This window comes from Papio anubis, chromosome 4, assembly GCF_008728515.1.
Source record: "Papio anubis isolate 15944 chromosome 4, Panubis1.0, whole genome shotgun sequence".
Taxonomy (NCBI): domain Eukaryota; kingdom Metazoa; phylum Chordata; class Mammalia; order Primates; family Cercopithecidae; genus Papio; species Papio anubis.
This window is the reverse complement of record NC_044979.1, coordinates 62919882-62946741: the sequence shown is the minus strand read 5'-3', so window position 1 is coordinate 62946741 and position 26860 is coordinate 62919882. Positions and strand designations below refer to the sequence as shown.

Sequence of the window (26860 nt, the reverse complement as noted above, 5' to 3'; positions counted from 1 at the left end):
ATTATTTATTTTAATAGACAATAAAAATTGTATATATTTACTGTGTGCAATATGATGTTTTAAAATGTGTAGGCATTGTGAAATAGCTAGATCGTGCTAATTAATATGCATTATCTCACATACTTATAATTCTTCATGGTGAGGACACTTAAAATCTACTCTTTTCACAAATTTCAATAATATAATTCATTGTTATTAATTAAAGTCATGATGTTGTACAATAGATCTCTTAAACTCATTTCTTCTATCTAAGTGAAATTTTATATCTTGGACCAAATCTCTTCATCCCTCCCCCAAAGCCCCTGGTAACTACCGCTCTACTCTCTGCATCTTTGGGTTCAGCTTCCTATACTCTACATATAAGTGAGGTCACGTGGTATCTGTCTTTCCGTGCTTATCTCATTTCTCTTAACATAATGTCCCCCGGTTTATTCATGTTGACTCAAATGACAAGATTTCCTTCTTCTTGATTTTTATTTTTAAACTGTAAATTGATAATTATGACTACATAAATTTATGATTACAAAGCAATGTTATGATTTATGAATATAATGTGGAATAATTAAATCAACTAGTTAACACACTCATCACCTCAAATACTTATTTTTTGTGGTGAGAACATTTGAAATTTACTCTCTTACTATGATTTTGAAATGTATAATATATTATTATTTATGATACCACATTGTGCAACATATCTCAAAGAGAAAACTGTTTCTTCCGCTTATCTACTTGATTTCCTTTGTTTTAAGGCTGAATTGTAGACCATTGTGTAAATGGACTACAATTTCTTTATCCATTGATCTGTAGATGAACATGAATTGATTTTATAAGTAATCCCTTGAATAAATAAAGGAACTACTCACAATAAATATCCCTTAAAAAGTCAAAAAAACTTGAGGGAATGATTTGACCACAAATGTAACAATAAGTGATAGCTACCTATATCTGGTCATTTAAAATGATTGGGAACTTTTAAAACATGAAGAACTGTATTTTATGTTTGTCTGAAGATACGAAGAAAACAGAAATATTTGAAATTATCATTTGCATTCACAGTGCCTAATACTGGTGTTCCCTTCTTTCAGAATGACTTTGGAGGGCACAGAAGTCTGGTGAATAAATGGACAACATTCCTCAAAGCTCGTTTGATTTGCTCAGTGCCAGGTCCAAATGGCATTGACACTCATTTTGATGAACTGCGTAAGAAGCTAGTGTTTATGTATAGAGAATATTTGTTCAGACTTTGCCATTCCATAAAAAAGCAACTTTCTCCAATTTTGTTTTTAAACAGAGGATGTATTCCTAATGAACTTTAAAGATCCTAAAAACCCAATTGTATATGGAGTGTTTACGACTTCCAGGTAAACAACTTTTTAACTACCTTATAGAAACTTCATGTTATTTAGGGGGTACCCAAGTACCCATAATTTGTGAAAGTATATTTTTGAAAGACAAGTGTTGCTTTAACCTTTGAGCTGTTGTGTATTCTTGGGTGACTGAAACAAGTTATGATCTATGTAGATGTTTGTTTTTTAAAAGAATTTTAGACAAAAAATCATCATTGTAATGATGTGAATGTGCTATGGTGAAACAGTTTGAAATGGTTATGTCATCTTATGCATATCTTTGACTTTAAACCTTGAATAAAATATAAAATATTATAGAGATGGAAGTCTGAGGTTTGGGAAGAGTTTGTAGGGATACAAATTAAGGATGGAAAAATTAATTTAAATTTGTTGAAAATATGACGGAAACAATTCTCTGTCTCTTGATCTCTCTGTCACTTTAGTCAATTGCTAATGAATGAGATAAGAGAAAAGCTCATCAGCAATTGCACTGAAAGTCCTATCTTTGACCAGATGATTAGTATGGGAATCTGGGGACAAAATACGTCTAGAAATGTCAAAACAGTTCATGGTTCTTCCCAGTATGTCTATTCCACAGATGGGATATTTGCTACGCTTTTCTTTGGTCTTTAAACCTTTAACCCTAGAACTAAACTAGAAATGTATATGTTTGGAGAAAGTTGATTGTTTACAAAAAAAAAAAAATTTAAATTGCCTTTAGGTAATTAAAAAAATTATTAATACAATCATCACCTCTCAACCTTTAAGATTGTGTGAAAACTTAATACAGCAATTGAAGACCCTTTACGTAGTATAAATAGTTTTAAAACTTTTTAAGTCAGTAAATAGATTATCTTTGTAAAAAATCTACTTTTTTTTTCTGAGACTCCATTTGGTATTTTATTATCTACCTTGTAACCCAGATTTTAAAATAATCATGTAAAAAGACATAAAATAAACAAACAGAAACCTTCAGTATTACAGCACTAGGGTTACATTATAACCACATAAAAAGACAATAAAAACAAACAAGAATCTTCAGCATTATAGCACATAATAAAAACAAACAAAAACCTTCAGTGTTACAGCATGATTTTTTTATTATTATTTTTTATTTTTTGGAACCAGTGTCAAACTCAAACTTAATTTCTTTGTCCTTTTATCCCCTTTTATCCCTGCCCTGCTTTTCCTGCTCTTTCTCTACTGGCTCCTTCCCTTCTTCTTTCCCCTTCTGCTTCCTCTTTTTCTCTCTCTTCCTCTTGCCTCCTTCCCTCTTTCCTCACACTTCTCCTTTTCCTATTTTTCATGGTCCCTAAGTCTCTTGCTGTCAATTAAGCAGAGATTATTTCCCTCCAGACTATTACATTCAGTATAAAGTTCACGTTATACTGTACGTGTATACATGTACATTTGAAAGAAATACATGTACATTTACATACATATAAAGAAGGATCTGCATTGGGATGTGGACGAAATGTTAAAAGAAAAATAATTTAAAATCAAAAGTCAGAACAAGTACTGCAAGTAACTTTGATAGTAAAGAAAATGATTAACTGCAATGTCCAACACTGTTTTATTCTGTGACTATTAAAGCCACTACAAATTGCTTGGATGTTTTACTCAATAATTTTTTAAAATCACATAAAAATTAAGAAATCTGTATGTCTAAAACTATTTGAAGTTCTTCATACCTAAATAATATTTCTTCACTTTGGGAAAAAAAAAAAAAAAAAACAGAATGACTAAGCTATAGAACTTAAGAGACTCAAACAAATATTAATCCATTTCTTCTGGTTCCTCACTGCTTAGTGCAGTGGCTCAAATTTAAGTCTCTCCTAGAGAGCATGATAAAATTCAGATTCCTAGGCCTTGCCTCCAGAGTTTCTGACTCAATAGAAATTAAATGCGATCTAAGAATGTGCAGTTCACACAAGTACCCAGGTGATGCCCATGCCGTTTGCCACCTTCTGAGAGCTAGAGATAAAATAATTTCACCTCTTTATTTCAATAGAATGGATATTTGTATGTGAGTCTTAATAGCTACATATCATATTCCTTAAGTATTTCGATGATAGCTGATTTAATCAAAGATAAGCAAAGTAAAGAACAACGGAAAGGGGATATATAACCCAAACATTACACGGTGTGATGTATCAAGTATGCACTATTTGCTATTTGTTCTGCTATGAAAATGTTACCAAATTCTATAAGTATTTATTGAGGTTTACTCTCTGAAATGCCACATGATATATAATTCAGGTAGCCGAAAAGAAGCCAGGCATGGTCTCTTCCCTCATGAAGCTTGGAGTCTATGAAACGCTGTCTATATGCAGCAGTTTCCAATAATAAACTGTAGAGAGCACACGTTGTTCATTCGGTCTGATTTATATGTAATTTTCAAGGGGGAAAGTTTGGTTAAAAGATAAGCATTCCATATTTTAAATGTGCACAACTGTTTAATATCTTTGTATAAATACATTACTCAAGCCACATTTCTATAAGCCTAATAAAATGGAAAATTGTGGCAATTCAGTGGCTTGCTTCTAGTTTACCTGATTTTTTGTTTAGTGAACAAAATTTTTGTTTAGTGAAATGATGAGTATAATTGCTGTAATTCTCCACTTTAATTGAGTGAAATAGGTACTAACATAATTATTTTCTGTGTTAGAAAGAGCTGATTTTAAGTGTCTTCACAAGAATCAACTTCCTACTTGATCTAATACTTTTGGGAATTTAAAAATAATATAATGTGACACATCATTTGACACTATTTTTTGTACTAGTTTCAGCCTACAAAGTGAGTTCTTAAACATTCTTGCCAATTTAAAAGTTTCCTGGGTTCTATAATAATGTTTGAGACTTAATCTACATTTTTCAAAATTTCCCCATGATATTAAAATTACATATTCATTTATAGCTTATATGTATTTGTTTTTCCTATCAAAACCTAGTACTCTATGTTTCATATGAAAGTATATATTCTGAGTACTAAAGCCATTTTCAGCTATGCCTTCTATTTTTAAGAAATCACATTTTTTTTGTTCTTTTGTGTATTGTTAAATGCATATACGTGACTAGAAAAATCCTAAACATTATTGCTAACAATTTATATTTATATTTTAATAAATATCAAAAATGTAAGAACTCAGTATCAGTATTTCTCTTACCATTGTATAAAGATGAACATCTGTTTTTATTCTTGCTGTCTTGTTCAGTAACATTTTCAAGGGATCAGCCGTGTGTATGTATAGCATGAGTGATGTGAGAAGGGTGTTCCTCGGTCCATATGCCCACAGGGATGGACCCAACTATCAGTGGGTGCCTTATCAAGGAAGAGTCCCCTATCCACGGCCGGGAACTGTAAGTAGCTTAGGTGTTTATGAGATGAATATATTTCTGCCAAAGGCCAAAAAACAATGCAGTTACAGACAGATATTAAATGTATCCTGTAATGTAAAAAAAAGATTTCAAGATTATAAATTAAAGCAAGACAAAGATTTTCCATGAGTGAACGAAATTTCACATTTAAAAACATGTTTTTTACAGATGTCTCTGCTTAAATTCAGTGTAAGATATAAATCTAAAATTATTAAATCTTATTTTAATTTTTGATCACACATTTCTAAATTTTTGCAAACTATTTTTACATGGTAGTGGAGAAGTGCAGAAATAATTTTCAATCTCATGAAAATACACTTTATCGTGTCTTCCAGGTTTTTACATAAATGTTTGATATTTCTATAACCTTAATTTTATAATTTACATACAAAACAAGAAATACAACCTCACATTCCTTAACTGTTATATTGTTGTACTATTGTGCATGTATATACACATACATAGACATATATATGTGTGTATTTATATACACTCCTCCCATTTCAAAACATATTCATTTTCTTTCTCATGAATTATTAATATTTCTCAAGCTAGTGGCAAAGACAATTGATTTCTCATTCTAAGCTTCTTGTAAGATCAAGAATCTCTCATAATTACATTTTAGCTCCCAAGCTTTTACATTAAATGGTAGAAATTACTTAAGTGTAAGACTAAAAGCAAGAGATTGGAGATATTGTACTCTATAAATGCTTGCCCTGCATCAGTAACTATAGTGAAAGGAGGTGGTGAAATCTTAATTTGTCATTTTTGTTGTATTGTCTTACACAGAGTGTTTACATCCAGAAGTGAGGTTATGCCAGTGCAAAACCAGCATCTTTCTGGCTGCTGGGGCCATTTTCTCTTCTGCTTGGTCATGACGTGCATTCTGATTGGTCACTTTTTGTGCAATACAGGTTGTTAAACACTTTGAATAACACTTTTCCTTATCACTGGGATTATTTTACTTATTACATTTCTCAATGGTACATTTTTAGCATTATGTTAGAAACAAAACAATAAAGAATAGTTAATATTGTTTTTCAGTTTGAAATGAGAATTTGTATTTTAACATGATGCCATAGTAAAAAGTTAAACGTATTCAATAAAATTATTCTGAGCATCTCTAATTCAAAGATTAATTGCATTTAGTTGTAGTATATTCCATTCATTATGTCACACACTTCACCTATTTTACTAATAACACTCATGCTTGTGGCACTAATAGAGGCACCAAACTTCTCCTGTACACTGAATTCATTACATACATTCGTAATTTTGCCTAAGAATTAGTGACATAACTAAATCTCACTGAGAATTAAGATATATTTGGGAAATATATACTATATATTGCACTACTCTTTTCCTTTATTTTATTTTTGAGCCAGATTCTTGTTCTTTTGCTTAGGCTGCAGTGCAATGGTATGATCTCAGTTCACTGCAACCTCTGCCTCCCAGGTTCAAGCAATTCTCCTGCCTCAGCTTCCCAAGTAGCTGGGACTACAGGCATGTACCATCACACCCAGCTAATTTTTGTATTTTTAGTAGAAATGGGGTTTCACCATGTTGGGCTAGGCTGGTCTGGAACTCCTGGCCTCAAGTGATCCACCCGCCTCGGCCTCCCAGAGTGCTAGGATTACAGGTGTGAGCTATCATACCTGGCCTAAACTGCTATTTTAAGTAGAACCATTGAGGCCATGTGTTATTATATGATGTACAGTTATGTTTATTAGATTTTTAATCAAAAGATACTGTTCTCTTTATCATAATAGTGTCCCAGCAAAACATTTGGTGGTTTTGATTCTACAAAGGACCTTCCTGATGATGTCATAACCTTTGCAAGAAGTCATCCAGCCATGTACAATCCAGTGTTTCCTATAAACAATCGCCCGATAATGATCAAAACGGATGTAAATTATCAATTTACACAAATTGTAGTAGACCGAGTGGATGCAGAAGATGGACAGTATGACGTTATGTTTATCGGAACAGGTAAATTTTTAAATTTCAACTGTAAGCTTTTTTCCAGAACACTATGTTTAACTGATTAAGTCAAGTTGATCTTTGAACATCACAGGCGTTGGGGTGCCAACTCTCTGTGCAATTGAAAATCCACATATAACTTTTGATTTCCCCAAAACTTAACTACTAATGACCTATTGTTGACTGGAAGCCTTACCTATAACATAAACAGTTGATTAGCTTCACATATTGTATGTCATATGTATTAGATATTGTATTCCTACAATAAAATAAGCTAGAGAAAAGGAAGTGTTCTGAAAATTATAGGGAAGAGAAAATATATTTAATATTCCTTAAGTGGAATTGGATCGCCATTGTCTTCCTGTTGAGTAGGTTAAAGAGAAGGTAGAGTAAGAGTTGGCATTGCTCTCCCAAGGGTGGTAGGAGCAGATGAAAATTTGTATATAAGTGAGCCCACACTGTTCAAACCCATGTTGTTCAAGGGTCAAATGTATACTAAGAACTGAGGCCAGTTTCTATAGTTACTTTCAAGGTGTAATTCACCTTTAATAAATCAGTAAATAACATGAATATTCTTTCATTACAAATTTATTATCTTTTCAGACAAGCTGAGACATATTAATTTAAAATAAATTCCCTTTTCAGTGAAAAGTTGGTAAGTTTAATCAGGTAAAGCTAATGATTAGGTAAGCAATCAATATTTATAATTGCATCATAACTTTTCTGGCCAGTGACTTTTTAGAACAAAGATATATTACTCAAGTTCTGCCTTAAATTCCCAAGACATTCAATAATAGTTCCAGAATATTAGTGCAAAATTATCTGAACTTTAAAATTACAATAATGTGAACATCATCTAGTAAATAAATGTTAGCAATAAATTTTTTTCAGTGTTTCTGCCATACAATGAAAAGAAAAAAAATTCATTAGAAAAACAGCATAATTGATTCAAATAATTCTTAGATACATTTCTATAGACATTTAACAATTCATTTTACTAATTCCATAATTAGAAACAGACTTTTTCAGGTATGTTTTAAGAATGAATTCCATTGTTATTATGATATATTATTTTATTTTGTTCCCTGCTCTTTTTAATAGTAATATTATTTTTGAAAGTCCTAGTTACAAATCTGATACTTGCTACTTAGGGTCAGATTCCAAGGTAATAAATTTCTAGTCTCCATTAACGCTGTTAACTGACATAAATCAATGGGGAACAGAGTGAGTGCTCCACTGAAACCTTGTATAATAACATTTATTTTCCCTTAGTGAGAAACAGAAAAAAAAAAATTGCATTAACTACAGGGGAATGGCAACCATATAGTAAGTGCTTTAAAGACTTAAAGTTTTAAAACAAAATTGTGAAATACTTATGTTATCAGGTGTAACAGTGTCAGGTTCTGAGCAATACATTAAAGTCCATTTTTTATGAGTGAGAAAGTTTCTCTACCAAATAAAAGAATCTCAAGCAGACACAGGGTTTCATAAAAGTCAATGAATTGCAAGTATCAATTTCTGGTTATAAATATCCTTAGAACATATAAGAAATAGTATTTCTCTCAGATAAATATTAGTTTATCATTCAACATCAAATTATAATTTATTTTCTTTTCAGAGTAATTAAGTTTGTTCAGTCATGTCACACTTGCCTTTTCCTTCACCTCTGGCTTAAATGTATTGAGAAGTCTCTCACTGTCAAAGCAACAAAGCTTGCTTCCGGGTATTTGACCAAATAAACCTAATCATGAGCTTTTAATTCCTCTTGGACGCAACGTGTCTTTAAAGGCACCAATTTCATGAGTGTGTTGACTGTCTGATGATGTGGATGTCTATCGGTCAGTACAGACCAGGGTCATCTGTCAGCAAAGTAAACTGATTACAGTAATTTTATCTTTTAACTAAGTTGCACATCATAGTATATTGATCCTAGTTGAGTAATCTGATTCAATTTGTGTGAAATTGTTTGAAATACTACTCAGTAAAACTTGATCTGGAAAAGAGATAAAGCTGTGTTTGGGTACCAGAGACCCGATCAGAGGCACTGAGTAGATTAACCTAATTTACCTTTAATCTTTAGTGTTATGAGTAGCCTAAGGTCCTGTAAATATAGAAGGATCTTCTTAAAAGTGTACTTTTTTTTGGTTTAACTTTACAAGGGATAAATTAGCAACCTTTCTTGATCTCATATAACATATCGTGTTGGTTCTCTAAAAATAGTTATCAATGAATTATTTTCTCATATAATTTATTCTTCGTTGACAAGATTTTCTTCACAATTACTTTGTTGAACTTGATTAAAAGGAACCAATTGAGGCCAACTAGATTTGATCAAGTTTAGTCAGAACTAGAAGGTTGAAGAGTACAATTTTTGAATTTAATAAGCTCCTGTTCCTCATTCCATCAAGGAACAGGAACATACTTGTAATACTGGAAAATTAATAACTTTTAAGCCCAACTTAAAATAAAAGTGACAACCCTTGTTATGAAAACAAGTTGTCTCCTTCAAAAATGCAAATTAGAAAAACAAATAAGGTTTGAAATCTCTATAAAATGTGTTCAATATTTTTATGCTTTTGGCTTCTGAATGTTAAATTTCCTTAATGCTCTAAAATGGAATAACCAAAGTGTGCATTTTTGAAAGACCACAGCAATAAGTAATCCTAGGTGTTTACTTTGAGAAATCGGGTTATTGTCATTCATCACATAATGGCCATTGAGCCATCATTAGGAACTTCTAAGTACTAAAGACTTTTAGATGACAAGATGAGCAACCAGCGCTCTGAAGCTCTGACTACTTTCCTTGCTTGACAACATTCCTTGCATTTTTCATTTATATTGAGTCTTCATAGTAGGACCCTGATTTTGTAATAAAAGTGGAAGAACCTGTCATGACAAACTGATATTATTTTTAGGTTTTGTTTCTGAGACACCAGGCAATTAAGGAGATATTTTTAGAAATAATGAAAAGAATTGATCCAACCCAGGCAATCTCTGTAATAATTATTATATTTTTAAAAATGTATGCAGTCTCATGATGAAACCTTCTTCAAGGCTTAACATATTTCTAAAAATTCAGTCTTTTATATTCCAAGTTTGTCTTTATAGTTTACCCTTATACTTTGTCTAACTGCAAGAAATGCATTCGAATATGTATTTTACTCGTGTTTTGACCAAAAAATAAATTAAAAGGAAGACTGATATCAAAGGTTCTTTGTCTGACAAATACATATTTCATTCATTAACACTAAACTCTGTTCAGATCTACTTAACTTGTGGTCTTCTCCCCTCTTTCTTTCAAAGATGTTGGGACCGTCCTTAAAGTAGTTTCAATTCCTAAGGAGACGTGGCATGATTTAGAAGAGGTTCTGCTGGAAGAAATGACAGTTTTTCGGGTGAGTGCTGCTTAATTTCAAGTGTCAACAAGTTCAGTTGTACGTCTTTCCCCCAGGACAGCTGCACACCAAACTTGGTATGGACAAGTAGTCTAGCATACATACCCTTCTAATTAGCTTGTCAATTAGAAAACCAGACACTAGTCAAAATAAACCTTGAAACTTTCAATGCTGGTTAAATCTAAAGATGTAAAGAAATATATTTTTGGCTCATATTTTGTTTTCTCAATGATAAAATATATTATTTACATTTTATATTATTTATGTAAGTTACCTCAATGAACAAACTCTTCCCCACTCCTAAAATCTATTTTACACATGATAGTGTAACTGAAATGATATGTAACTTCTATGAATGTACTAAAGGAAATACATTCAGAATGACAGAATAGTGAAGACATTTTAATCAATTTTTAGCTTATGTATGAATTATTTTATATTTTCTTAAAGAAATCATTTGTTAGCAAAAGAAAATTTGAGAGGTCTATATCACTGACAGTAAATTTGGTATAGATTCCTAGTCTACACGCTTAAGAAACGTACAGATATTAGTCCCATTATCCTGAATCACAGACAGCCCAGGGGAGTTATATAGGGTTGGAGGAATGGGGGCACAGGTGAGAGGGGTGTTGGGTGGGTGAAGGGAAAGAGGAGAACTGGAGTGGTCTAACATATACCATAAGTCTGTTTTTCATTTTGGGAAGTCAGCTAATAGAAATAGTTTAAATTGAAGCACACCTTGAGATGATTAATGACATATGATGGAAAAATATATGCCTGTAAATGTGTTATTTGAATTTTTTGATAAAAGAATAGAGCAAACATCTATTGAGACATTTATAACTGCAAAAAAACAAACAAACAAACAAAAAAACCCCACCAAAACTGTGTATTAGAAGAAGTTGGTAGACAGAAAAATGAGAAAATATTGCATCTAGTCTGACAACTTCAAGTGATCTCATTTAGTCTTCAGGTGTCTGTGGTAGTTTACCTATGAAATGAATGGGCTTGATTAAAATTTTCAGTTGATTCAATATTTTAATGGTAAGCAGTTTTCCCAAGATGTCTTACCCCAATACTTTCATACCTATATACAATAAGTTATTCTTCCCTCTTCAGTAGTATTTTAAAGAAAAAATGAAGTATAATATGGAAAGCTTCTAATACATAGTCATTCAACTGGCATTATAATTAACATTGAAACATATAACTGGTGAATTGTAACATAGATGTTTTATGATAACAAGCTACACAATGTTCTACTGGAAAGGGTTTAGACTCTACACTCATATCTACATGACAAATCCATTTGGAACACTTAAACCATTCCTCTGAACTTCACCATCAGTAAAACAGTGAGCATAATACCTATTTCACCAGGACACTGGAAGACTTAGAAACACTGTAAGTCATGCATCAAAGACAATAACAGGCACTTAGCTCAAAATGTCATTGCTAATATAATTTTATTATTTTAGTTTAGCTAAACTGAAAATGAGCTACATTCCCAGTAGCCTTTCCTACTAATTCTTGGTTTAAGTCTTCAAAATAATAAAATAATCATAATTCTATTATGATTTTTACAATCAGGCACATTAGCCTTATTTATTTATAATAATTTGTATGCCAAAGTATCAAAGTGATCTAATTTATCAGTTCGGTATAGAATGATAACTAATCCTTATCAATCACCATGTCCCATAGGTTACCCCAATGAGCAAACACATTGGTACTTTATCTTAGAAATTAAAAACAACAACAGCTAACAACTATCCAAATGGACTCTGTTTGGCCACTATAGAGTATGTTTAGATTTAGAAAACTATACGGGCACTCAGGGATGGATATATAAATTGCTGTCTTGTCTTTATTGTTACATCTCCAAAACCTAAAATGTCTTTTAAACCAACATGTATTAAATGAGTGAATTAATTAGTATTGATGAAAAAATGAAATACAAGAAATTAAAGAATTTAAGGCCTTCTTCAAGGAGACGATGCTTAAAGTGAGGTGCCCAAGTATGAGAAAAATAAACTAGGAACAGTCACAAGTTATCCTGATTCTGCACCATATTATTCTCCAGTAGAAAACCTTTACCAACATATATTTGGAGACGAATTTTGCCACTACTATTGCAAATGAAGTTACAGGAGACACTAAAATATGGTTATCTTAAGAATTTCTAATTTCCAGAATCTCTTACTTTTGCATTTGTCATGGTTCCTTTGCATATTTCCTTTCAGTTATAATACATTTTTAAAATAGGGTTCATTAACTAATTTCCACTGTAAATAAATGTATATTAGTAGATATGATGGGACTGGCACAATGTTAAATTCTGGTGATACAGAGATGAACACTATAAAAGTGGTCTCTGACTTCAAGCAGCTCAAAGACTATGATGTGTTATCAATCTCAGTTTCTAGGACTTACTTTTCTACCTATTAATGCAATTACATTTTATTTTGTAAAATTGTATCATATCACAACATTGTAAAAATAAGGTTATTTTTTATTATTTAATTATTTTCTGATATTATGAATTAGAATGTGCATAATTTTGCAGTGATATTGTATCTTAGTGAATTTTTATTATTTATATCTCCAGGGATTTTAAGTTTATATTTCACATCTTGGCTATGTTGTTTAGTACATTAATAAGAATTTTAATTTAAAAAGGTGTTAATTTAAACTGACCTACTAAATGACTTTTAACAAAATTATGAAAATTATGAGATGTTGGAAATCAACAATCTTGCGAGTATAGTCATGCACTGCATAACAAAATTATGGACAAGAATAAATCCCACATATGACAGTGGTCCCATAAGATTGTAATGGGCCTAAAATTTCCTATTGCCTAACATTTTCAATAGTTTACTTTCTGTTGTTATTTTACATTGTACTCCTTCTACTTATAAAAAATTAATTATAAAACATCCTCAGGCAGATCGTTCTGGAGGTATTCCAGAAGGTAGCATTGTTATTGTAGGAGATAATGTGTTATCTCCTATAATATAGAGATATCAAATATATGTGCTATTGACCCTGAGGTCCTTCCAGTAGAACAAGATATGGAGGTGAAAGACAGAGATATAGATAGATGATCCTTACCCTGTGTAGGCCTAGGCTAGTGTATGTGTTTATGTCTTCATTTTTAACAAAAGGAGTTTAAAAAGTAAAATAATAATAACAAATTTTAAATACAATAATAGTTCATAGAACAAGAATATAAGGAAAGAAAACATGTTGGGACAGGTGTCTAATATGTGTTTTAAGCTACGTGTTTTTACAAAAGAGTCAAAAAGTTTTAAAAATTCAATAGTTTATATTGTAAAAAATTTACAGAAAGCTAAGATTAATGTATTACTGAAGAAAGAAAAATGGTGACTACAAAGTCTACAGTGGTGTATAGCAATGTCCTAGGCCTTCACATTCACTCACCACTCACTGACTGACTTGACCAAAGCAACTGCCAGTCCTGCAAGCTCCATTCATGATAAATACCCTACACAGGTCTACCATTTTTAAATCTTTTCGACCATACATTTATTGTACCTTTTCTATGTTTAGATACACAAATACTTACTATTGTATTATGATTGCCTAAAATATTCAGTACAGTAGCATGCTATACAGGTTTGTATCCTAGGAGCAACAGACTGTATCATCTAGCCTAGGTAGTAGATAAGTGTACTTTATGATTTTTCACACAATGACAAAAATCATGTAATGATGTGTTTCTCAGATTGTATCTCTGTCATCAACCCATACATGATGGTACGAGTATTTAATATCCATTAGATTTTTTTTTTTTTAGCTTTTTGCAGTTTCCAGAGAAATACATAACCGACTTATACCTTTGATAGCTATTAGATGACATTTGTGTAGCATTTAAGATATCATGCAGTGGCTCACGTCTGTAATTCCAGCACTTTGGGAGGCCGAGGCGGGCAAATCACGATGTCAGGAGTTCCAGACAAACCTGGCCAGGATGGTGAAACCCCATCGCTACCAAAAATGCAAAAAATCGTCTGAGTGTAGTGGCGGGTGCCTGTAATTCCAGCTCCTCAGGAGACTGAGGCACAATAATCGTTTGAACCTGGGAGAGGGAGGTTGCAGTGAGCCAAGATTGCACCACTGCACTCCAGCGCTGGTGATGGAATGAGACTCCATCTCAAAGAAAAAAAAAAATGTTTCATTATTATCAATCTGTAACAATTAAATGCAAATGAATACTATTGTGCTGGCATGGAAATGCTTTTTTCGGACTTTACAATTTTGGAAAAAGATTGTGCGTGAACAATATTCCTTTGATAGAAAACCATTTCAGCTCTCTTCTATAGTCTCTGCTATGCATTATTGTCATTATTATTTCTTTGGCACTCAAGTAGACAAAACATATTTGGGCAGAGTTTAGAGAAATATTTACTTTCAACATTCTATTCTATCAGGCAAAGTTCATACATATATTGTGGTCTAGCGATTGGAATATTTCACTGTCAAACTTTGTTTAATTTTACAGTGGGAAGGAAGAAAAACCCCACAACACATTAAAGTCATAGCTATATACAGTGAAATAAGCAGACAAATTTTACTGTTTCTTTGTTTCTATTTGAGCCATGTAAGGCAATCCATTTAAAATAAAATACTATAAAAAAGGTCAGGGATTATTTGACAAGGTAAATAGAAAAGTTAAAGATTTAGGGTAGTGGTAGTATCTGATATTCTTGGATTTTATTAAAGACATTTAATGATACCCAACCAGTTAATTTTACCATATTATCATCTTCACGAGACCATGTTCATTACGTGTTCTTGACAGAATGAATAACCAAACCTCATATAAATACATGAATTAAAACCAGTACTACACCCATTCCCATTTTTGAGGTTGGTTTCAGGAAAACACCCTGACTAATCATACATATTCCAGTGGTTTCAGTTAAATCCAATATACTTTTATTTGGGGTGAAATCAAATCTCGATCAGAGTATAGAAAGAAAAATATTCCTTAGTAATGAACATTTTCATTTTTGAGTAAAATTTTTAATAAGTAATAAGAGGTGAAATAAAACTGGCATTGGTATAGGACTCTAGAAATGACTTTGATTTGCTATAAAATACCCTAAATGACATTAAAGTACTAAGAAATAAGCCTAATTCCAAAAATGATTTGCAATCATAAACCTGAATTTCAATCGTATTTATTATGTGATTCTGAACACGTTAAAGTCAATTGAGCCTCAATTTTTTCATCTGACAATAAAGACTGTGATTATAAATACTTTTAAAAAGTGTTTTGTTTTAAAATTAAGATTACTAGTAAAGGCTGGGTGTGGTGACTCATGCCTGTAATCCCGGCACTTTGGGAAGCCCAGGTGGGAGGATCACGAAGTCAGGAGTTAGACAGCAGACTGATTTTTCAACATGGTGAAACCCCGTCACTACTACAAACACAAAAATTAGCTGAGCATGGTGGCGCATGCCTGTAATCCCAGCTACTCAGGAGGCTGAGGCAGGAGAATCGCTTGAACCTGGGAGGTGGAGGTTTCAGTGAGCTGAGATCACACCACTGCACTCCAGCCTGGGCGACAGAGTGAAACTCCGTCTCAAAAAAAAAAAAAAGAAAAAAAAAAAGATTACTAGTAAATGGTAGCTATTGTTAACTAGTTATACAAATGAAAATCTCTTTTAAAATGCTTGAAAATTCCATACATATACCTTGTTTTATAAAAATACTCAGAAGATACAAAAGCCTAATTTATGCTGATTTCTATTTAACTAGTCAGTTTGGGATTTTCTTTCCAGTACAATCAAAGAGGGTTTAGTTTTGAAACTGAAAGGTTATATCAAGTTGCAATGCTCTTAGGACAGTGGGCTTTATTTATAGTTCTACTGAATGCATGGAATTGCAAGGCAGTTACATTGATAACACATTTTAAACCCAATTTGTGAAATACTCCATGAACAGCTGAGCAGACAAATGAAAGTTTAATTTTTGTTCAAATGAACACATAATTGATACTTTCCTAACCTAGTCTATTAACTCATTCTAGAAAAGTGTCCTTGTGGTTAGCATCCAACAGGCTGTGTCAGAATCTCCTGGGATCAGCAGGTTGAAAAGCTTTGCAAGTGAGAAAGTTTAATAAGGACTAGATTAACATATCTGAAAAAAAAAATTGTAAATTGGAGTCATAGAAAGCCTTGAAAAGATGCTAAGTTTTAATTTTATTTTTACTTGAACACCAATTAAATGCAACTGAAACCAGTTTCATGAAAACATGCTTATGAAGCTACATCTGTTTTAAATGGAAGTCATATTCACTACCCGCTATTTCTCAGAAAAAAATCCCCATAGCTTATTTAAATGAAGGTCATCTTAATATATTGTCTATTAAAATTCAACCACAGACAGCATATAGTTCATCTTATTCCAAACTGTTATTAATTTCCTGGTCTAAATAATAAATAAGGTTCCTTTAATTAATGGATTCTAGAATCTTAAGAACGTTAAAATCTTAATATGACACAATGGAGTCTGTTATGTACTAGGGTTTCTTTTATGTTTTACCATTCATAAATGAAATATTTTTTATCTACCTTATAGATATTTGTTTTTTGTATTATTAAGGAACATGAAATGTATAAATATTAATCATCTTCATTTTTGAAAGTACTTACAGCTAGGTAATTTCACTTCAGTTACATTAGCTGTTAATACTTCTCTGCCTAAGAAACACTTTCTTTGAAATTTGATTGTAAACTTTACGTCATAAAAGTCTTCATGAAATAAGCTCCTTAATAACCGCATAACTATTTTTCATGTGAAATTGTTGGAATGAAAGAAGTATCTGTGGAAAATTTTCCTTACTCTTCTAAATTTTCTGTTTTGGTTATTGATTCTAATATTATACAAACCTAAATATAGTCTTCAACTTTTTTTAAGGCTGAATATCCATGATACGTTGTGCCCTTAGTTTTTGAGTTGAGGCTACTAAATTCTAAAGATTATATCTCTGCATAGAAAAAGTTGATAGACATTCCTTTCATCATAGTTGTCTTTATTATTGATAATTTTTGTGTAAAATTATTATATTTAATAATTAATATAAATCATTTAAGCTATAAAAAATGGAAACTATGGAAAATCTCTAAATTATACCATTACATTAATGTACCTCCTAAATCATTTCTTTCATTTGTGTCTCAGGCAGATTGTCTTAAATTTGTTAAGAAAATTCTGTTCTCAGCTCATCCATCAGGTTTGAAGTAGAGATTTGCAGTTCTATAGCACATAGGGAGTAATTAAAAACACAAGAGTTGGGAGGCTGAGGTGGGTGGATCACGAGGTCAGGAGATCGAGACCATCCTGGCTAACACAAGCTGAAACCCCATCTCTACTAAAAATACAAAAAAAATTTAGCAGCGCTTGGTGGCAGGTGCCTGTAAGTCCCAGTTACTTGGAAGGCTCAGGCAGGAGAATGGCGTGAACCGGTGGGGCGGAGCTTTCTGTGAGCCGAGATCGCACCACTGCACTCCAGCCTGGGCGACAGAGCGAGACTCCGTCTCAAACAAACAAACAAACAAACAAAAACACAAGAGCTTACTAGGGAAGAAAAACGGCATCCAAAGGAGAGTAGAAAGGAGTAGTCAAGGAACAGTAAATATGTTAGGAGTGGCTGGAGGATGAGAAGAAGACTGTGTTAAAGGTCATTAAGGAATAATTAATAAAGAATCCCAAGGCATAATGGAATTTATTAGAGGAAGCAGTCAAGAAAGAATAAGTCGTCAATAGTAACATATAAAACAAAGTCTAATAATAGTTATGGATACAGAAAAGTGTCCTATCAGCAATACCCAGTTCATTGGTGATTTCTGCTTCTGAAGATAGTAGGCCACCTCTCTAGAATAAAAGTTAGACTCAGTGGGTTGAGCAGGGAAGGCATTGGATGAGAGATGAACAAGCAAAAGCAGTGAGTGTAGACTATTCTAAATTATTTTTGAAGAAATTCCAGCTAAGCTATAAGAAACAAAGAAAGACTTAATAGAACAGCTATCTTTATCTTAAATATAAATTAAGTGGAAGAGAGTATAGTGGGGTAAGTTGAAGAGAGGAGAGAAAGAGGAACATTGGTAAAGAATTCGTTCATTCATTTATTCATTCATGCAAATATGTATTAAGAACTTGTAAATACCAGGCATAATTCCAGGTGCTAGGGATATGGCTGTGAAATAAACAGCAAAAATCTCTGTGCCAAATTGAGGGGGACAGGCAATTGGAAAGACACGTGAGATGCTTCAGCTGCCTCCTCACATCCTTTCACCTCACTTCTGATTCCTATGAGGAATCTTTTCTTTATGCCCCAGAAGGCCAAAAAACAAGCTAGAGTCACAGCTGGGGCTGTGGGAGACTTAACCCCCTGAGAGCATGGAATGAGGAATGGAATGAATAAGTACTTTTCTTGGTACAAACCTCAGTGGACAATTTGGAGAGTCATTGTCAACTATCCTTAGATTTTTTTTTCTTAGTATTGACTTCCATAATACACTTTTTAATTGATTTTTTCCACCTTCTCAATCCTCAATTCTTTACTCTTGCCCCAAACCTGCAAACAAGATTTTATCTCAGATTCTGCTTTGGGAAGTGTGAAGAAACTTACAAGACAAAAAAATGAATTATATGTATCTATATAAAATTTATTGATTATTAAGGCATATTAATAATATATTATTAGATACTGTGTGTGTGTGTGTGTGTATATATATATATATATATATATATATATATATATAAAACTGGTAATAAGCACTATAAAGAAAAACTAAAGCAAAGAAATGAGATGGAAATGTGTGTGTGTGCATGTGGGTGTGGGTGTATGTGAAAGAGAGAGAGACGAGAGAGGAAGAGAGGGAGGAGAGATCTGAATAAACACTATATGCCAAGCACATTTGTAATTTGTTTTACATGTATGAACTCATTCAGTCTTCTCACCAACCCTGTAAGAGGCACCATCTAACTTGCAAATGAGAAAACTGAATTACAAAAAGTTTACACACTTTGCCTAATACTGCATTTCTGGCCAGATTTGAATCACAATTTGAGATCTGGCAGTTTGGCTCCAGAGTCCAACTCTTCACACTTAATTTAGTAGCTTCAGTTACCTACACAGTGAGGTCTTTTAAGATCCTTCGTTCCACCTAAGACTCTTTCTTATCAGACCTCTCAGAAACCCACAAGCAGTCTCTGTCTTCTCATCATGTTTGTCTTGAATGAAAGATACAGCCTGCAGCACAGTTCGTTGACAGTGAACCTAAAGGATGTAAACTCATGTGTTCAGTTATGTAGGGTTTGGTATCTGCCTATATCAAAGAACACAATTTATTTATGCAAGCCTATACACATTCATGATAAGCTCCAGATAGAACAATTAATGAAGTGCATTGGTGAGTGTTACTTTTCTAGTTATTACTCCTCTATGTTAACCTGTTGATAGACATTAAAGAGATTGTATTCTCTGGCAAAGACCTGGGTGTAAGTCCTTGCACACGAAACCGTGTTTTCCATAATAATGAAGTAATCTCATCCCACCTGAGCTCTTGTAGTCCTTGTCAGCTGGAAAGTGACATACTCTCATCAGCTGTCATTGGTGTTGTTAGGAATGAGGCTGGCACTCTCAGCTAAGGCAGCATTCTCCAGTTGAACAGAACAATTTTCACAGAATACCAACATCAGAAAGGACCACTCTGAGACCATGATGAATCAAGATAAAAGCAAAACCATTTTGTAATCATGTCCACAGACAAAAACAAGAACATTGTCCAAACCACAAAAATGACCATATATACCCTATCCTGCCTATCACGAGTTACTGCTACTTCTTCACCAGTCACAGCTTTAGCCTTACTTTGTTCTTCCCTTCCAAATGATGTATGAAGACACTTAACCATAGAATTACCCCTGCTTTTTGACAATATCCAAGGTAGAACAAAGCTCTACTTCTTTGAACCCTCCCTCAATCACCTAACACAAGTCCAAAACATGTTTTTTCCAACACCTTCTCACTGTGCTCACTGCGCAGGCTCATGTTTTCCCTTATATTTTAGCAAACAATAACCCCAACTTGGTCAACTACAGGTATGTAGACTGTATGACATTGACACAATCTCATTGCCTGCTCCACATATTTGACCCTTATCTATGCAGTTTCTTTCATGTGTCTTATTTCCCAATCACATTGCTTCTTGTGGACACTGAAGTTCTCTCTCTCTGAAAACTAATAGCAGTGCCTTGAGTTAATTAACTAATAGCTGACTGTTCTAATTGACCAAACACCTCACATATTTCTTTTTCTCCTTTAGGAACCGACTACTATTTCAGCAATGGAGCTTTCCACCAAGCAGGTACTATCATTATGTATTACCATTGATATCCAATATTTTGTTAATTCTTGTGTTTCAAATAGATACATCTATTTATTTATCGAATTTCACAGATTTGTTAACAATTGTACAAAAATACAGGAGAAAACAAATATCATTCTTACAATAAGCTAGTAGATTAGAAACTGAAGATAGTTTTCATTGTCCTCATGTTTTTGATCAATCTCATCTGTGTTCTATAAACATATTTTCCAGATCATTATTTGTTATAAATTTTTACTTACAGCATATTTTGGTCATTTCAATATAATTTACTCAATACTCAATAATAATTTTCATCTTTTCTGATTATATATATATATGTGTGTGTGTGTGTGTGTATACACTGAAATAGCATTGTGATATTTCAGGAATAAAAAAATTATAATTGATTCTTACTTTGCAAATATAAACAAAAATGCATTTTTAGAAGCTAGTAAAATTATTCACCGGCTATATGTGTTTGGAGGACCTTGACTTCAAAGTTAACTTTACTTTTCCCGTAGTATTGTATGCTAGAGAAAACAAATTGTGCATTTAACTTTGCCTACATATCAAAGGAAAACAAAAAAGGTCACTGCCAAATAAGTTCTAAAACTTCATGAATTCAAAGATTAAGGACAACATGTTAATAGTCTTTCTATTCATATCGAATGAATGCTTTGGCAAAACACTTCAGAAAAGTCAATTGCTTCTAAATACTGTGTAATATGTGTAAACAAATATAGTTTCAATGTCTAATAAATTATGTTTTCTCCATAAATGTTACCTAGATTTTCTTCTGTCCGTATATCAATGGTAACTTTAAAAAAAAAAAAAAAAAGCAGAAAACAAAAACAAAACAAAAAAAAGTAGAAAAAGCCAGAATGAAGTAGGGTATGCCTCACTTACTGGAGTAAAAACTTATATACGCAATTGTAAAGTGAGAATCATTTGGCAAATCTTATTTCTGAACCATTTACATGTTTTATCTCTGACCATACTTTATCCCTTGAACAAGACATTAAATTACTCTGCCAGTAAAATTCAGTGTGCATCCTTTCCCCACACAGACATATCAAAATAGATTGATAATCTCCAAGATATTTAGAGCAACCCAGAGAACAGATATGATTGACCTGATACTGTTATCTAACACTGCATAAGTATGTGTTCACCTGTTCTTGTAATCTAAAAATTGTTAGAGGTTGGCAAATAAATCTGGGGATTTCCAGGATGGAAGCTAGACTGGTATATTCTTTCCTGTAATGATTTTTAACATTATTTATTTATTCTCTGCTAAGCCTCATTGCCAATCTTAATTACACTAAATCTGCATCTACTTTTGTAAACCATTTATTTCTGTTTTACATTTTTAAAGCTACTTAAAAATTACACAATAATCCAACATTTTACTGACAAAGAAAAACAATCTATCAATTTAAAATACTGTGAGAGAAGAAAGTGTCTTTTTCTTTTATTTTCCATTACTGGAGGAAATGATTTGATTTCATTCAGATGTGACTCAATTTCATTCACACTTATGGGCTTATGGGCATTTTTAAAGTGAGATAGTAGTTTCAAGAGAGACAAGTAGTGTTGCAAGTAATTTTCTGGATAAATGAACCCATCTCCTCCTATACCCCACACTTTGTTAAGGAGGATAGTGAGAGAGCCTGTGGTGATGTTAAATTGGGCAGAAAAAGCACATCAGGTTACTTACTAGTGACTGGTTTCTGCTCAATGGTGCCTAAAGGCTTACCCTATATTTCATGTGGATAGCATAATTATTTTTGCACTTCACTAATAATACTGCAAAATTATGGTAAAATGAAGATGACATTGAGTTATAGTTACTTTTGGCATTTTATCACACTTCAGGTTTTTGTTATAATAATTTCAGTTGCCATATTTTGGTTTTCTATTCTTTGCACATACTATTTCTCTGTTTTTCCCTAAAGGAATGTGACATAATTAGATATTGTTATTTAGGTAATAACACTTTTCCTACTTAAATGTCATATTCTTAAAAAAATCTATAAATATATATTTTGTTCATGCTTCTTAGAAGTTATCGGCCAAACATAGAGATCCTTTGATTGTAGGACTAACTTGATGAGTAGCTTTCCTAAACAGTTGCAAACACAATGTACGGATTGACATGTCCATATATTGAAAGTGCTTACTTTCATTAGTGTGTAAGTTCATTTTTAAAAAAGGAGGCTGTGAAAGAAAGATGAAAGAAAGAAAGAAAGAAAGAAAGAAAGAAAGGGAGAAGGAAGGCTTAACAACACTTAATCTATTTTGCCCAAAGAATTTAACCATCATTTCCTAATTTGTCCTGGTTTATAGCAAAATTCAATACTATAATAAAAGTTGAATATAGCAAAAAATTGAGCACTTAGTAATATACACTGTAATTTCATTTTTCCATGTAGTGAAATGGAATAATAATATTAATGAAGATAAATATTTCCACAATGGTTTAGATTTTATTGTATTACATTTCCCCTTATTTACTTTGCTTGTAATAAGGTATAAGTTAGTTGGTGAGATTTAAGCAGAGAAGTATTTTCTATGTAAACACTCCCTATAACCTTAATATTTTCTTAGATTATCATAGGTACTTCAGTTCAGTCTGCATTCAATTTATCTGGTTACTTATACATGCAGTTTATAAATGAATGTCTTTGGAAATGCAATTTTATTTATGTTCATTGTTAACTATTAGAAAATGTGTAGTATTAAAAAAGCATATCATTGTTCAGAGACCGACTTTTCTAAAACTTATTTTTTATTTAGAGAAACTAAACTTATTTAGAGAAACTAAAATACACTTTTGATCTCTTTTCAATGTATACCATTACATGTTTCAGTATTTATTTAAGTTTTATTTAAGGCTTACTACAATGATTGAATCCTCTAGTGCAAGAAAAGAGAGCTATGGTACCAATGTGGAGAAATTGCAAAATAATTTTATTTCATTTTGTGCTTACATAAATTTGCAGCTAATATGCTACATTGGCTCAACTTTGTTAAAGGCATTTTAAAACTTGTACTGAAATCCTGAATTAGTAGAAAAACAATTTTTTAAATCTTCCATATTCTGGTTCTTTCAATACCACCAATTTAATTGAGAATAAATGTATTGTAGAATGTTTATCTGAATGCATACTTTAAAGACCTGTTAAACATGCTCATTTTAATAAGGAAGTTAATTCTTAGAAAAATTATATGATTAGCTCAAGATCATACAGGGCGTTAATGGGCAGCGAGATCTAGAATCCAGGTACCTTCATGCTCGATCCTATGCTTCTTCCAAAACACCTCAGCTTTTGGTTTGGCAGACTGCACCAGAGTGCACTTAGTTCCTCTTTTGAAAGATGTTTTTGAAGGGTAGTTATTTAGTAGTCTTTTTAAAAGTAATCTTCCTGGAGGTAGTGCAAGGCAAGACAGTTCTTGGGGTTGAGCCCAAAGTTTTTTCAAATGTAAGCACCAAAATTTTGCCCCTTCCCATATCATAGGAAAGGGCACGGTCCATCACAGGCAATACAATAGGGTACTGAGAAGTCAGCAGCAATGATTCCTGCCTCTGGCCAATATGGAACACATGGTAATAAAGACATTTTGGTGTACGAGTATTATAAACAGTAAAGGTAAAAAAAGAAAACTTGCAAAGACAAAACTGTAGCTTTGAACATTACATTGGTTGGTATATTACTGTCTTCATCTTCCTTTTGTTTTACACTTAATAAAAGACATCTGTTTCAGTCAAATATTTAGAACTTGCTCTTGCTCCATTTTAAACTGCCATCTTGTCTAGCAGGCCTTTAAAGAAATTATCAATAAAGGGACGATTTTTTAAACCCTTAATTTATCTCTGAGAAGTTATATATAAATAAACTCTTTTTTAAGAGAAAAAGAGATTCAAAAAACAAGATAATTTTTGTCACAACAGTAAATTCTTTCCACAGCAACAACTATATATTGGTTCAACAGCTGGGGTTGCCCAGCTCCCTTTACACCGGTGTGATATTTACGGGAAAGCCTGTGCTGAGTGTTGCCTCGCCCGAGACCCTTACTGTGCTTGGGATGGTTCTTCATGCTCTCGCTATTTTCCCACTGCAAAGAGGTAGGAACAATATTCAAAATAAATGAAATGTTTGCTAGTTATCCTATCTGATTCCAAGCTTGAAATAGCTTTCTTCAAATAAGTGCATCAACTTTTTCTAATGAATAAAAAGATGTGAGGGCAGAGGGAGGGGCTTGTTTTGTTTTTTTCTCTTTTCTTCAAATAGTTAAAACAATCAGGAAAAAAGTCACAGAGAAATTCATGAACAGAATCTAGACTGAGCCTTGTCCCTTTAGACCAATATACTCTGTTTTCCAAACATGTTCTTCTATTTCTATCCAGCAACATTCTGTCTCATTTTTAAACTTTAATAAGGCAATTTATGTCTCTGGATGAACAGAAAATGATCAGAGAAAGGAATTTATTTTCCTTTATAGTCTTAGGTAATACACAGGTGCCTAACTATAAAAAGTCCAGAATAATTTATTTCTACTTTAAAAAATATTACATTTTAATATGTGATATGTGTAATTTTGATTAACATCCCCAAATACGTCTATTTGTTTCAAGAAAATTTAAGTATTGTATTATTATAGTATCACCTTGCATTTGCAGTGTTTGAACTTGAAACATAAAACCATGTAATAAAATATCTGTGCATATGCAATATATATGTATATATGTATGCATATATGTATATATGTATATACACACACATAATATATGTATACACACATATACATATATATATTATTATTATTATTTTTTTTTTTGAGATGGAGTCTCGCTCTGTTACCAGGCTGGAGTGTAGTGGCACGATTTCGGCTCACTGCAACTTCTGCCTCCCAGGTTCAAGCAATTCTCCTGTCTCATCCTCCCAAGTAGCTGGGACTATAGGCATGCACCACGGCGCCCAGCTAATTTTTGTATTTTTAGTAGAAACAGGGTTTCACCATATTGGCCAGGATGGTCTCGATCTCCTGACCTCGTGATCCACCCGTCTTAGCCTTTGGGAAGGATTACAGGGATTACGTCGTGTGCCACCGTGCCTGGCATATATATACATATATATCTCTTAAATATACTCTTGATAATACTTAAAAGTATTTTTTGGACGTGATTGAATAAAAGTTGCTAAGATAACTCTTCCTTCATTTGCCTTCATTTGACAAAATAGCCCTTTCAACAGCGTATCCTTTACTACTCACTGAAGGATATCTTTCTCTATCATTATTTAGCAGGGTTTAGGAAATGAGAATGGTGGACGAAATTAACATACAGTATCTCGTTAATATGAGCCCAAAGATTAACAGCATGTATATCAACCTATTGAAACATAAAACGAAAACCAGCTTTATGAAACCTCTGCATTTAGAAGCAATATAATTTGATTTATTTATTGTTTATTATAGTTATTTTATTCAAAGAAGTCATGAATGTAGATTTTCATAGCTAATGAAGTATGTCCTACAACATTTGTATCAGCTTGAATATTTGGTAAAATATTTGACCAAAGAAATGGCCCTAATGCCTACTTAAATCTTCTGATTACACATTTTAGATAACATTGACTGAGTGTAGAAAAATCTACAATTTAGTCTGTTACATAATCAGTCCAATGGATTAAAACACAGTATCCTGTTAATAATATTAAATCTATAGGCAGTATTATATCATATAAGAAATACAATTATTAAACCTTCAACATTCAGAATTGAGGTAACATGTTTGTATTACTTTTATATAAACATTCATTTTGTTGAAATTTCAAATTTAAAATAAAACTTACTGTGGAGATAATGTCTGTTGACTAAAGAAACTGTAGGTAATTTAAGGAGTAGTGATATGCAGTCTTTACAGCAGTGAAATTAAATTTTTTAAGATTAAAAGTTAATGCTTCTCAAAAACGTTTTACTCTAGGTGGCTTTTATTTTATTTAAAAATGTGGAATTCAGTCTGACGTCGTGGCTCACACCTGTAATCCCAGCACTTTGGGAGGCCGAGGCAGGCGGGTCACAATATCAGGAGTTTGAGACCAACCTGGCCAGCATGGTGAAACCCTGTCTCTACTAAAAATACAAAAATTAGCCATATGTGGTGGCGGGTGCCTGTAATCCCAGCTATTTGGGAGGCTGAGGCAGAATAATTGCTTGAACTTGGAGGCAGAGGTTGGAGTGAACTGAGATTGCATCACTGCACACTCCAGCCTGGGCGACAGAGCAAGACTTTCGAAAAAAAAAAAAGCGGAATTCGTGTTTGAACTAAAATGAGTATTATTTCTTCTT

The 26860-nt window shown here is 32.7% G+C and overlaps 1 protein-coding gene and 1 long non-coding RNA gene across 3 annotated transcripts in view; one reads left to right on the top strand and one right to left on the bottom strand.

Moving 5' to 3' along the window:
- LOC108585106 overlaps positions 1-4579 on the bottom strand; it is a 67251-nt gene extending 62672 nt beyond the window's left edge. Inside the window, exon 1 of the long non-coding RNA XR_002521110.2 lies at positions 4517-4579. This is a non-coding gene — a long non-coding RNA (uncharacterized LOC108585106). The remainder of the gene's footprint in view (positions 1-4516) is intronic.
- The window catches only part of SEMA3A (semaphorin 3A), a 220399-nt gene that overhangs the window by 172239 nt on the left and 21300 nt on the right, over positions 1-26860 (top strand). For both annotated transcript variants that reach the window (XM_021936114.2, XM_003896385.5), the window contains 7 exons: positions 1089-1203; positions 1295-1364; positions 4565-4709; positions 6497-6716; positions 10011-10102; positions 20465-20506; positions 24478-24635. In XM_021936114.2, coding sequence (XP_021791806.2) covers positions 1089-1203; positions 1295-1364; positions 4565-4709; positions 6497-6716; positions 10011-10102; positions 20465-20506; positions 24478-24635 — 842 coding nt within the window. The remainder of the gene's footprint in view (positions 1-1088; positions 1204-1294; positions 1365-4564; positions 4710-6496; positions 6717-10010; positions 10103-20464; positions 20507-24477; positions 24636-26860) is intronic.